The sequence below is a fragment of the Micromys minutus genome (assembly GCF_963924665.1).
Source record: "Micromys minutus genome assembly, chromosome: 32".
NCBI classification, from domain to species: Eukaryota; Metazoa; Chordata; class Mammalia; order Rodentia; family Muridae; genus Micromys; species Micromys minutus.
The window spans coordinates 16,967,173-16,978,893 of NC_137967.1; the positions used below are offsets into that span (position 1 = coordinate 16,967,173).

The 11,721-nt window shown below is 48.2% G+C and overlaps 1 protein-coding gene across 2 annotated transcripts in view; it reads left to right on the top strand.

Moving 5' to 3' along the window:
• The window catches only part of SPTBN4 (spectrin beta, non-erythrocytic 4), a gene marked incomplete at both ends in the record, with an annotated part of 84,879 nt that overhangs the window by 58,170 nt on the left and 14,988 nt on the right, over nucleotides 1-11,721 (top strand). For both annotated transcript variants that reach the window (XM_080908988.1, XM_080908989.1), the window contains 2 exons: nucleotides 9,134-9,358; nucleotides 10,278-10,367. In XM_080908988.1, coding sequence (XP_080765114.1) covers nucleotides 9,134-9,358; nucleotides 10,278-10,367 — 315 coding nt within the window. The remainder of the gene's footprint in view (nucleotides 1-9,133; nucleotides 9,359-10,277; nucleotides 10,368-11,721) is intronic.

The window sequence follows — 11,721 nt, forward strand, 5'->3', positions numbered from 1 at the left end:
CCGCAACACTATAAAAACAAACAAACAAACAAACAAATCAGAAACATGTCTAAGTGTAGAGGTGATGCACCCGGTAATCACCGCACTTTGGGGGTTCAAAGGAGGAGCTAGTGGTTGTCCTCGGCCCGCCACAGCCCTGTCTCAAAACAGAAACAGCTATAAAAGAGCCAGCGGTAGTGACATGCATCCTAGCAATTGTGAGGCTGAGGCAGGAGAATGCCTATAAGTTTAAGGAAGACTAGCCTAGGCTACATGATTCCCAGTTTCAAAAACAAAAAAGAGAGGGGAGATGGCTCAGTGGTTAAGAGCACTGACTGCTCTTCCAGAGGTCCTGAGTTCAAATCCCAGCAACCACATGGTGGCTCACAACCATCTGTAATGGGATCTGATGCCCTCTTCTGGTGTGTCTGAAGACAGCAACAGTGTACTTACATATATAAAAAAATAAATATATCTTTAAAAAAGAAAAAAAAACCAAAAAGTGAGAGAGAAAGTGCCCTGGGTTAGTTGCCTCCCTAGCGTTGCTTTAATTACATTATTTGATGACAATTACTTCAGATGTTTCAGCTCAGGTCCCATTTGGGGCATCTACTCATCACGTGACTTTTTTATCACTGTGTTGGGGTGGCATATGGCACTAAACCTAGATAGACATTCCAGGCTCTCTTTCATGCCTGAGTGCTTCTGGTGAAACATCCCAGCAGTAGAGATGTTTCCTGAATTCCAGCCACTGCCGGCATCTCCACACTCAGGTTCTGCAGTGATGGGTCCCGTCCGCCCGTCCGCGTTTGTGGATCTTCGCCTTAACTAACTAGCTTGTGCCTAATGTCCTTCATGTTGGCTGTTGTAGCAGGACCTGTTGGGGGTGGTGGCACACGCCTGCAATCCCAGCACTTAGGAAGTAATTCAGGGGCTCAACATCGTTCTTGGTGGCCTGGAAAGATGGCTCAGTGGTTAAGAGCACTGGCTGTACTTCTAGAGGTCCTGAGTTCAATTCCCAGCAACCACATGGTGGCTCACAACCATCTGCAGTGGGATCTGATGCCTTCTGCCTTCTTCTGGTGTGTCTGAAGACAGCTATATTTATTTGTCTTCAGGCACACCAGAAGAGTGAATCGAATCATCATTACAGATGGTTGTGAGTCACCATGTGGTTGTTGGGAATTGAACTCAGGACCTTTGGAAGAGCAGTCAGTGCTCTTAACCACTGAGTCATTGCTCCAGCCCTGCAGCCTCTGACTTCATCAGGGATGTCATTCTCTCTTCTGTGTGGGAATAAACTCCAACTTTCCCAGTAGATTATAGGATGGGAGCAAGAGTCCCATTTTGCCAAGTAAAGGCTGCAAACAGGATAAAATAGAGATAGAACCGACCTCCTGGGCTTCTTCCCCAGCAGGGGGCGCTCGGGAGACCAGTGGGCTCTGCCTCCAGATGGAGCCCAGCTGGGCCTCAGGAGAGGGTGGGAGGTACCTCCCAAGGTCTTGCGGGTCCCTGGGGCTGCCAGGGAGCGGAGCACAGGATGTGTGACAGAGGGAGGGCCAGAGCCACCATCCAGATTGGCATGGAACCTTTCCCTCTCTCTCCTCTCCCTTTTGTGCTGTCCGTCCCCCCCCCCCATACCCCCGTCTCCACACACTTTGTTCTGCTTGGTCTCTTGAATTTTCCATCTCTTCCAGGACCTGGAGGCTAGCCTGGGCTATTTAATGAGTTTCAGACTAGCCTGGGCTCCGTGAAAGCCTGTCTCAAAAGCAAGACAAAGACAAATAAACAAAGCAACTCCATCCGTTGCCCTCTTTTGACCTCAGGTTGGCCTTTGTGTCCCCTCCTTGGCCACCGCAGCGGCAGGCACCAGGCTTGTCTCCTCCCAGGACCGGGCCATGTGACCCGGAGTCCTTTTTCAGAGCCTCTTGCCCAAATGTCCTTTCTGGTTGAGAGACCAGATGGTAGAGTGCTAGCCCTTAGGGGCCCAGCCAGCTGGTCTGGCTTAACTCTTTGGGTTCCTGCTGTCCTGCCACTGTTGAGGGATAAACAGGGGACATGTAGGCACTGCTGCTGCCTAGCCAAGTCCCTAAGGACCCCTCACCAAGCTCACTTTCTGTGCAGGGCTCTCTACCCAGGGTCACCCACCCTTCATCCCTTTCCTTGCCCACCCTATTTCTGGCGCTAACACAGCATGGCTGTCCTGCTTTAGGTACTCCAAGATTCAAGTCTCCCACAGCGTGACCAAGGGTCACGTGGTCCGATATGGAAAGTGTAGTGAGCATCTGAGCCTTTGGTCTTGCGGTGCTGAGTTCAAATCCCGCCTCTTGCAGGTTTTCCTCTGGGCTTCCGTTGCTGAAACTGGGAGCTGGGACGGGAACACGGTGAATCCAAGTAGGAGATGAGGCAGGTGAGGGCTTGAGGCTCAGGTTACGGTGTGTGAGACACACCCTGTCCCTCCTTCCTTCTGTCCCTTCTATTTTCTATCCTTAAAAAAATTATCTATTTTCATTTTGCAATGGTTTTTGCCTTCGTGTATGTCTGTGTGAGGATATCTGATCCCACTGGAGTTATAGACAGTTGTGAGCTGCCATATGGGTACTAGGACTTGAACCTGGGTCCTCTGGAAGACAGCTCTCCTGTGGGAGCCCCTTCTTTCCTTTTTGGATGCACTGACTTACTATGTAGCTCCAGATGGCCTGAAACTCAGTGTGCAGATCAAGTTGGCCTTGACCACAGAGACATCCGCAGCCCCCTGCCTCCAGAGCTGTGATTAACCGTGAACCGGCTCCACTCCATCCTCCTCCTGCTCCTCCTCTTTTTCTTCCTTCTCTTCCTTCTCATTCTCCAACTGCTCCCCCTCTTCCTTTTTCTCTTCCTCTTCCTCCTCCTCACCCTCTCTTCCACCTCCAGTTGCTTTTGAGCTACTTGATGTGGGTGCTGGGAACTGATCTCTGGTCCTCCGCAAAAGCAGTGAGTGCTCCTAACTGCTGAGCCACGCCTCCTCTTCCTCAACCCCCCGCCCCTTTTTTGAACTTTAGTGGCTTTTGGAAAAATGATATAATTTATTTTACACAAGATGCAAGGGTACCTTCACCCTTTTTTTTCTTTTCTTTTTAAGACATTTTCTTCAAAAATCATCAGTTTTCTTTTTTCATTGTAGGATCTGGGAATCAGACCATTTACTCACTGGGCTATCTCAGCCCACCCTTCTTCTTTTTTTCTCGAGACTGTAGCCCAGGCTACACACCCCATGTGCTGGGATTGTGTGTACCACCCATGTCCTGCTGAATTTGCAATTTTTTCAAAAAAGTACTTAAAAAAAAAAAAAAAATATATATATATATATATATATATATATATATATATATATATATGAGTACACTGTAGCTATCCTCAGACACACCAGAAGAGGGCATCAGATCTCATCACAGATGGTTGTAAGCCACCATGTGGTTGCTGGGATTTGAACTCAGGACCTCTGGAAGAGCAGTCAGTGAGTGCTCTTAACCACTGAGCCATCTCTCCAGCCTCCTCCATTTTTTTTTTTAAATGAGGACAAAAATCTGATTATACTTTTGTGTGTCTAATGACCCTTGTAATTTCAGGACAAGATCCATGTAATGCCTCTCAGTTGGTGGAGGGCCTACCTAACATGCATAAAACCCAAGGATCAATCCTCAGCACCCCATAGACTGGATGTGTGGCCATGCCTAGAGATGGATGCAAGAGGGCTGGAGAGATGGCTCAGCTGAAGAGCACTGAACTGTCATCCAGAAGACCCGGGTTCAATTCCCAGCACCCACATGGCAGCTCAAAACTGTCTGTAACTCCAGTTCTGATGGATCTGACACCCTCATACTGGTGCACATAAAACAATTAAATAGATTATTTTTAAAAATTACCAGGGAAGGGCTCTAGTGGCAGTAAATCAATTTATTGATCTATTAATACAATTAAAATAGTTATTTATGACAGGCTCTTGCCATGTAGCTCTGACTGGCCTTGAATTTATAGAGATCCACCTGCCTTTGCTTCCCCAGTGCTGGGATTAAGGGCATTACCAACATGCCTGTAGAATACATACATGTTTACGAATATATATTTAAAAATACAAAGGACAAAGGGCTGACTGGTGGGGGCAGGGAGGAGGATGAGAAGTAAAATAATTTTAAAAATTCATTTAAAAAGAAAGAAGCTTAAAGGAATAGCACCATAAATATATATGACTATAGCACAAAAAATAAAAAATAAAAAAGACAAAGCGGGGAGAAGGGAGAGGAGTATTAGCTGTGGAGATTTGTGTCTCCGTTTCTTGCTTTAATCTGTTACCTCTTAATTTTATTATTGCTCTGTTTTCTTCTCTTTCATCTGTTTGGAATCAGGCAAGCACCCTGTAAGCACATTTTTGGTGAAATATCTCATTAACTTAGAAATCGTTAGTAAAACGTAAAGTCTCCCCCCCCACGCCCACTCCCAGCCCCATGTTCCCAAGGGAAGCTCAGTGATCTGTTAGTCAGTACCCTTCTAGACTTTTCTCTCTGAGTCTCCGAGTGTGTTCGTATGGGCGCATGTTTTCCTTAGTGTCTTCATCTCATTTGGTTTTCATGCCTAATTCAAATTTTTGAATAAATAAAATTTCATGGTTCAGACATCAAAAGCCATATGAAAAAATCCTATGTGCAAATCTCCCCCGCCCTGTTCCCCATTCTGTGGGTTTGCGTCCCTCCGGTAGGTGACATCTGTTGTGAATTTCTTGTTTACTCCAGGGGATTTTTAACCATGTGCAGCTCTCTACAAATACACATCACATGGAGGGCTTGAAATTGCTTTTCCTCTGCTCAGGCACTGCTGGCTATTATTCCACACTCCAGAAGATTTTAACTGTTTCTCTCTTGTATTACTGGTTTTGAGACAGAGTCTCACATAGCCAAGGCTGTCCTCAAACTTACTGTGTAGATGAGGATGAAGTGCTATTCCTCCTGCCTTCACCCCCTCCAGACTGCAGTAACGGTGTGTGCCACCTTACCTCTTATCAGTGTGTGTGTTCCTGTGTGTGTCCCTGTGTGTGTGTGTGTCCCTGTGTGTGTGTTCCTGTGTATGTGTGTGTCCCTGTGTGCATGTTCCTGTGTATGTGTGTCCCTGTGTGTGTGTTCCTGTGTGTGTCCCTGTGTATGTGTTTCCCTGTGTGTGTTCCTGTGTATATGTGGCCCTGTGTGTGTTTCCGTGTGTGTGTTTCTGTGTGTGTGTGTCCCTGTGTGTGTGTTCCTGTGTATGTGTCCTTGTGTGTGTTCCTGTGTATGTGTGTTCCTGTGTGTGTGTGTTCTGTGTGTGTTCCTGTGTGTATATTCCTGTGTGTGTATTTTTGTATGTGTGTATTCCTATGTGTGTTCTTGTGTGTATGTTTTGGTGTGTGCTCTTGTGTGTGTGTTTCTGTGTGTCTCTGTGTGTGTTTCTATGTGTTTATGTTTGTGTGTGTTTCTGTATTTGTATCCCTGTGTGTATTTCTGTGTGTGTGTCGTCCTGTGTGTGGGTGTTCCTATAGTGTGTATGTTCTTGTGTGTAAGCATAGGTGTGTGCACGCCACGGTAAGCATGTGGAGGTCCTCACCCTCCCTCACCTTGTTTCAGACAGCTCTGTGCTCTTTCCTGCTGTGCCCCGGGATCTGACCTCCAACTCCCACCCCTCCCTAGGAGCGCTGGTGTTAATAATATGCACTCCTGGGCCCAGCTCTACATGGCTTCTGGGGCTTCAAACTCGGGTCCATTTCTTGTGCAAAGCATCTTACCTGCTGAGCCATCTCCACTTTTCTCATTTTTAAATATGGTGGTAGGTTTGTGCAGTGAGTTCAGGTGCCCATGGGTGCCAGAGATGTTCCATCCCCTTAAGGCTGGAGTTACAGGTGTTTGTCATTTATCTATCATGGAACTGGAGGAACCAAATTCGGTCCTCTGGGGGGGGGGGGAGAATCGGAATGCGCACCTAACCACTGAACCACCCAGCCCCCACCATCTCATTCTTAATCGTCCCTGAGGTTGTTTCTAACTGTCCTCTCCTTGTAAACTCTGCTAGAGGAAACCCCAGGGCAAACTTCTTTGAGTATAGGTACCATATCTCTTGAGAGCTGTGCACGGTTTGCTTTGGGAGAAGCTGCCAAGTTGGCTTAAAGGATCTGCCCATTTACACCGCCCCTGGTGGTGGCTGAGTGTCCCTGTTCTTGTCAACAGGACATATTCAGCTTTTACACTTGGCTAAAACGGATGTCATCTATTAACTTACCCTTTTCCTGCCCATCGGGGGCACCAGGCATCTTGTTATGTATTTCCTCTTGCGTCTGCTGCCCGTTTTCACCCGCTGACCATTTCTGTTTGGGACAGTTCTTTTTTTCCTCGAGTATATCATTTGTTTTTAGATTTTTTTTTCAATTGTCTGTGTGTGCAGGTATTGTTGCAAGCATACATTGTACCTGAGGAGGCCAGGGAGGATGCTGAATCCCTGTGACTTGGGGTGACAGATGGTCATGAGCCACCGTGTGGACGCTCAGGATGGTATCCAGCTCTTCTGGAAGAGCAGCCATTGCTTTTAACTGCTGAGCCACTTCTCACCTCCCGCAGATGCAATGCTTTTGTCCATTGCACACATCAGAAGATAGGCCTACTGGGTGCTAAATACTGTTACAGATACCTCCCATAGAGCCGTAAAGCAGGCCTGGCAGTGCCCATTCTAGAAGCAGGGCAGCGATTTGAAAACCACAGGCGTGAGGACAGTTGTTCACATTGGGCTGTGCAGCTGGGATGAGAGACGCTGAGGAGGCTCATCCTCGAGCTCCCGCCAGTCAGGGATGCAGAGAAAGACCCTCTGCAAAGAGAGGCTCTCTAGTCACCTGCTCATGGGTGGCTACTGTTACAAAGAGAAAGGCAGCAGGAACGGTTACTGTTACAAAGAGAAAGGCAGCAGGAACGGTTACTGTTACAAAGAGAAAGGCAGCAGGAACGGTTACTGTTACAAAGAGAAAGGCAGCAGGAACGGTTACTGTTACAAAGAGAAAGGCAGCAGGAACTGGTTTGAGGAGGTGTGGAGGGAATCTCTGAGTGTTTAATTTTTATATTTTAAGTTTTGTTTTCTGAGGCAAGGTTTCTTTATGGAACAGCCCTGGCTGTCCTGGAACTCGCTTTGTAGACCAGGCTAACCTCAAACTCCTAGAGATCTGCTTGGAATTAAAGGTGTGTGCCCCCACACCCAGCTATCTCTGAGTGTTTTTTTTTTTTTCCTTAATATTTATTTATTTTATGTAGGTGAGTACACTGTTGCTGTCATCAGACGCACCAGAAGAGGGCATCAGATCCCATTACAGATGGTTGTGAGCCACCATGTGGTTGCTGGGAATTGAACTCAGGACCTCTGGAAGATCAGATGGTGCTCTAACCACTGAGCCATCTCTCCAGCCCCTCTGAAAGTTTTAAAGGAACTAGTTTTAATCTGTCATGGTGATGCCTCAGAATTTGAGAGGTGAAGGGAAAGATCACAGGTTCAAGAACATCTTGGCTATATAGTGAGTTTGAAGCCAGCCTCAGCTACTCGAAAGTCTGTCTTAGAGAGTGGGGGAGGGGAGGGATAGAAGGAAGGAGGAGGCTAGAAAGGTAGTTAAACTGCACTTGCCCAGGACCCAGATTCAGTTCCCAGGACAGGTGTGGTGGTTCACACTGTCTGCCTTAGTTACTTTTACATTTCTGTGATAAGAAATTATGACCAAGGCAACTTATAAAAAGAATGCATGTGGGCTGGAGAGATGGCTCAGTGGTTAAGAGCACTGACGGTTCTTCCAGAGGTCCTGAGTTCAATTCCCAGCAACCACATGATGGCTCACAACCATCTGTAAAGGGATCTGATGCCCTCTTCTGGTGTGTCTGAAGACAGCAACAGTGTATTTATATGTAATAAATAAATCCTTAAAAAAGAAAGAAAGAAAGCATTTAGTGGGGGAGGGGATGCTCCTGGTTCAAAGTGTAGTAGGGTCCATGACTATAATGGGGAGGGCCTGGCAGCAGGCAGGCAGGCAGATATGGTACTGGAGCAGTAGCTGAGAGTTCACAATTGATCCTCAAAGCCCACCCCTAGTGACACACCTCCTCTAACAAGGCCACACCTCCTAATCCTTCCCAAACAGTTCTACCAACTGTTTGAGGTTCACATAAAAGGAAAAAAAATGTCTTCCATTTCAAATGTCTCTTTTGCCTTCTGCTGCTTTGTGACATTAGGGTCAGTGCAGACATGTCTTAATGTGGCCAGATTTAGAATTATTTGCCCGAGTGACTTTTATTCTTGGAAAGCCCCTCCCCAAAGCATTTGGGCAGCCTTTCTTCTCCTAATTTACAGATTTACCCATTCCATTTATGCCTTTAACCCCTCTGTAACCGTTTGCAACATAAAGAGCAGGGAAAGGTTCCAGGTAATTCCATAGCTGTTTGGCCTGTGGCCAGTTATTGATCTTTAGGGATTTCAAATAACATTTATAAGATACATCAACTCTCCAGTGTACTTAGCCTTTTTAATAATTTTTTTAAAGACAGGTTTCCAGGTAGTCCAGACTGACCTTGAACTCCCGGATCTCCTGTTCCCTGAATGCGGGGGGGGGGGGGGGGGGGGGATGGAGGCAGGATGTCCTGCATGCCAAGCAAGCCCTATCTCAAAGAGGCACAGCCCAGCCTCTAGCTTGCTGTAGCTTTGTGTTTTGTTTCATATGTGGCAAGATCAATTCATTAGCCAAATTGCTGCTCCGGGCCTCAATCCCCTCCACCTAAAATAGAGATCTTTCAACCTTGAAGAAAATTCATGAATGGAGAGCTCATTTTCCTTGTGGGAGGGGTGGTCCTCTGAGCTTCCCCTGAGAAGTTAACATTTGAGCTGAAATCTGATTGACAAGGAAGGACATACCTGGCATAGGACTCCACCCGCCACCCCAAGGCAAAAAAATCCCGAGGTAGGGGTTGGTAAGAAGTCCTCTGCGTTCATGCAGGGAGAGTGTGGTACTTCCGGGGGGGCGGGGGTGATTCTGAACAAGGTAGAGTGAATGGCTCTGCTCGCATGAGTTCCTGGTCGCCATAAGGAGCCTGGAGGAAGGGTGGGACCGCTAACAATGCCCCTGTCCCCACAGTCCATGGAGTCTCAGGTGGAGGAGTGGTGCCGAGAGGTGGGCGAGCTGCAGGCGCAGACGGCGGCGCTTCCGCTGGAGCAGGCAAGCAAGGAGCTAGTGGGCGAGAGGCAGAGCGCGGTGGGAGAGCGCTTGGTGCGCCTGCTGGAGCCTTTGCAGGAGCGTCGCCGTTTGCTGCTGGCATCCAAGGAGCTGCATCAGGTGGCACACGACCTGGATGACGAACTGGTGAGGCGGAGCATAGGGGCCTGGGCCTGGGACTCGAGAATGGGGCGGAATTTAAGGCCAGGGATTGATGCCCGGGTCACAGAGGGTGACTAACCCGGGTTGCGCCAGGGTCAGAGTCAGCTGGATTCTTCCGTCCATCCTTCGCTCCTCCACATTCCTTTACCCTAGTCCTTCATCCATGTGCTCATGACATTCTTTTTCTTCTTTTCTTCTCTCTTTCTTTCCTTTTCTTTTTCCTTTTGGCTGTTTGAGACAGTCTCACGTGGTCCAGGATGGCTTGAAACTGGCTCTATAGCTGAAGATGGCTTTGCGCTTTTCTTGATCCTCCTGTCTCCACCTCCCACGCGCTGGGGTTACAAGTGTGCCCAGCACACCTGGCCACGAATCCATTTTCATGCATTGGTCCTGATCCCTGACTTCGCTCATTTTCCTTCATCTTACCAGATGCTCATTGTTTAGTCATTTATCCACTAATTCATCTGTTTACTCTCGACTCATTCTTGGCCAAACCAGCCTAGAGGATGCTAGGGCCAGCAGGTATCCAAAGGCAGCTTTACATACAGGGCTCGGGCCTGTTCAGTGACACCTTCCCCCCCATCCCCCCCCCTTAGGGTGGCTCAGGCCAGGATGGTGGCTCTGAGGAGCTGTAACAGCTCCTAGAAGCTCAAAGTGGGCGGGCTTCCTGGAAGCCAGGATGCCTGGATTGAGGAAGGATGGGGTGAGGAGAGTGGGAAGGAAACTCCAGCAAGCAAGGAAGCAGGACCTGTGTTGGAAATCAAAGCTAAGCAGGAGTTTGCCCCAAGAGCAGAGAGCAGGATGGTAGTGTGTCACACAGGAGGCTGCCTAGGTGCATCTAAACGGTCGGGAGGCAGCGGTCCTTGGTCGTCTTCTCTCCCTGACCTCCCCGTGTTCTCTCCAGGCGTGGGTTCAGGAGCGGCTGCCGCTGGCCATGCAGACAGAACGAGGCACTGGCTTGCAGGCCGTCCAGCAGCACATCAAAAAGAACCAGGTGAGCTGAGCAGGTGAGGGAGTAAGGTGGGACCCATTCGGGTGTGAGTGCTAGAAAAGAGGTCGTTAAGTAATTAGCTAAGTATATGGGGGGCCGGGGGAGAGAGAGTGGCCGCTTGTACTCAGCAAGCGTGTCCATAGCAGGTAGATATCTATGTGCATCTAGAGGTTGCCATTTCTGTGGTTGTTTCTGGGTTAACTTTGTTCTTAGGTCCCTGTCCTCTCTTTAGTTGGTGATGAGAGGCGTCTGACAGATTCAGGTTTACATGTTGCTACCAAAACCAAAGAGGACTTCTTCCCCCTCAAAAATTCCACACAAGGAGGCTAGTCAAATGATGGTTCAGTAGGAAAGGCCTAGAATCCCCCAGTGAGGGGCTGGGGGCGTGGCTCAGTGGGGCTGGGGGCGTGGCTCAGTGGGGCTGGGGGCGTGGCTCAGTGGTAGAGCCCCTGCCTAGAATCCCCCTAACCCTAACCCTAATCCTTTCAAGGTAGGAGAGTGGAATTTGAACTCCTTGAAAAATGCCTGGAACTCTAATTCGGTTTCTACACACTAATGATCAGCTTCTCCAGAGCAGTGCTTCCAAAACCCCAGCGGACAAACCTTTTAGTAAAATCCCCTAACGGCGAATATTTGGCATTGGTGGCGCACGCCTTTAATCCCAGCACTCAGAAGGCAGAGACAGGTGGATCTCTGAGTTCAGCCTGGTCTACAGAACAAGTCCCAGGACAGCCAGTGTGACATTGAATTTACTACACAGCTATGGAAGGCTTTGACGTACAACCCCCTTGCCTCAGCCTCCTGAGAATTTGGGATTGCAGGCCTGCACCACTGGGAATCACTACCCCACCTGATCCCCTTCTCAGTTTAAATTTATATTATATGTATTTTAATTCTTCATTGAGATATTCATGTGTACAATGTATTACAACCATATCCACATCCCTATCTCCCGTCCCCCAACTTCCCCACACTCACCCACAATCTCCTTCCTGATTTAATTTTAAAAAAAATACCTATTATTATTTGTTTTTGCTTGGTTTTGAGACAGGGTCTCACAGTGTGGTCCAGGCTGACCTGTAACTCTCAGAGATGCACCTGCCTCTGCCACCCAAAGCCTGGGATTAGTGTTATGAGACACCATGCTGGCTACTTCTTAATTTTGTATTGTTCGGGGTTCTAATGTGCATGGATGTGGGCTAAACACCCCTTCCCCCTCCAAAAAAAAAAAAAAAAAATGACTGCCCTTTCTCCACCATCAATAGAGCCTCAGCTAGAATGTGGTGCCTCCTGAGCCGCTCCCCGCACCCTTCCCAGTACCCAGATCACGTCCAGGACTTGTTTAGGGTTGCCACTG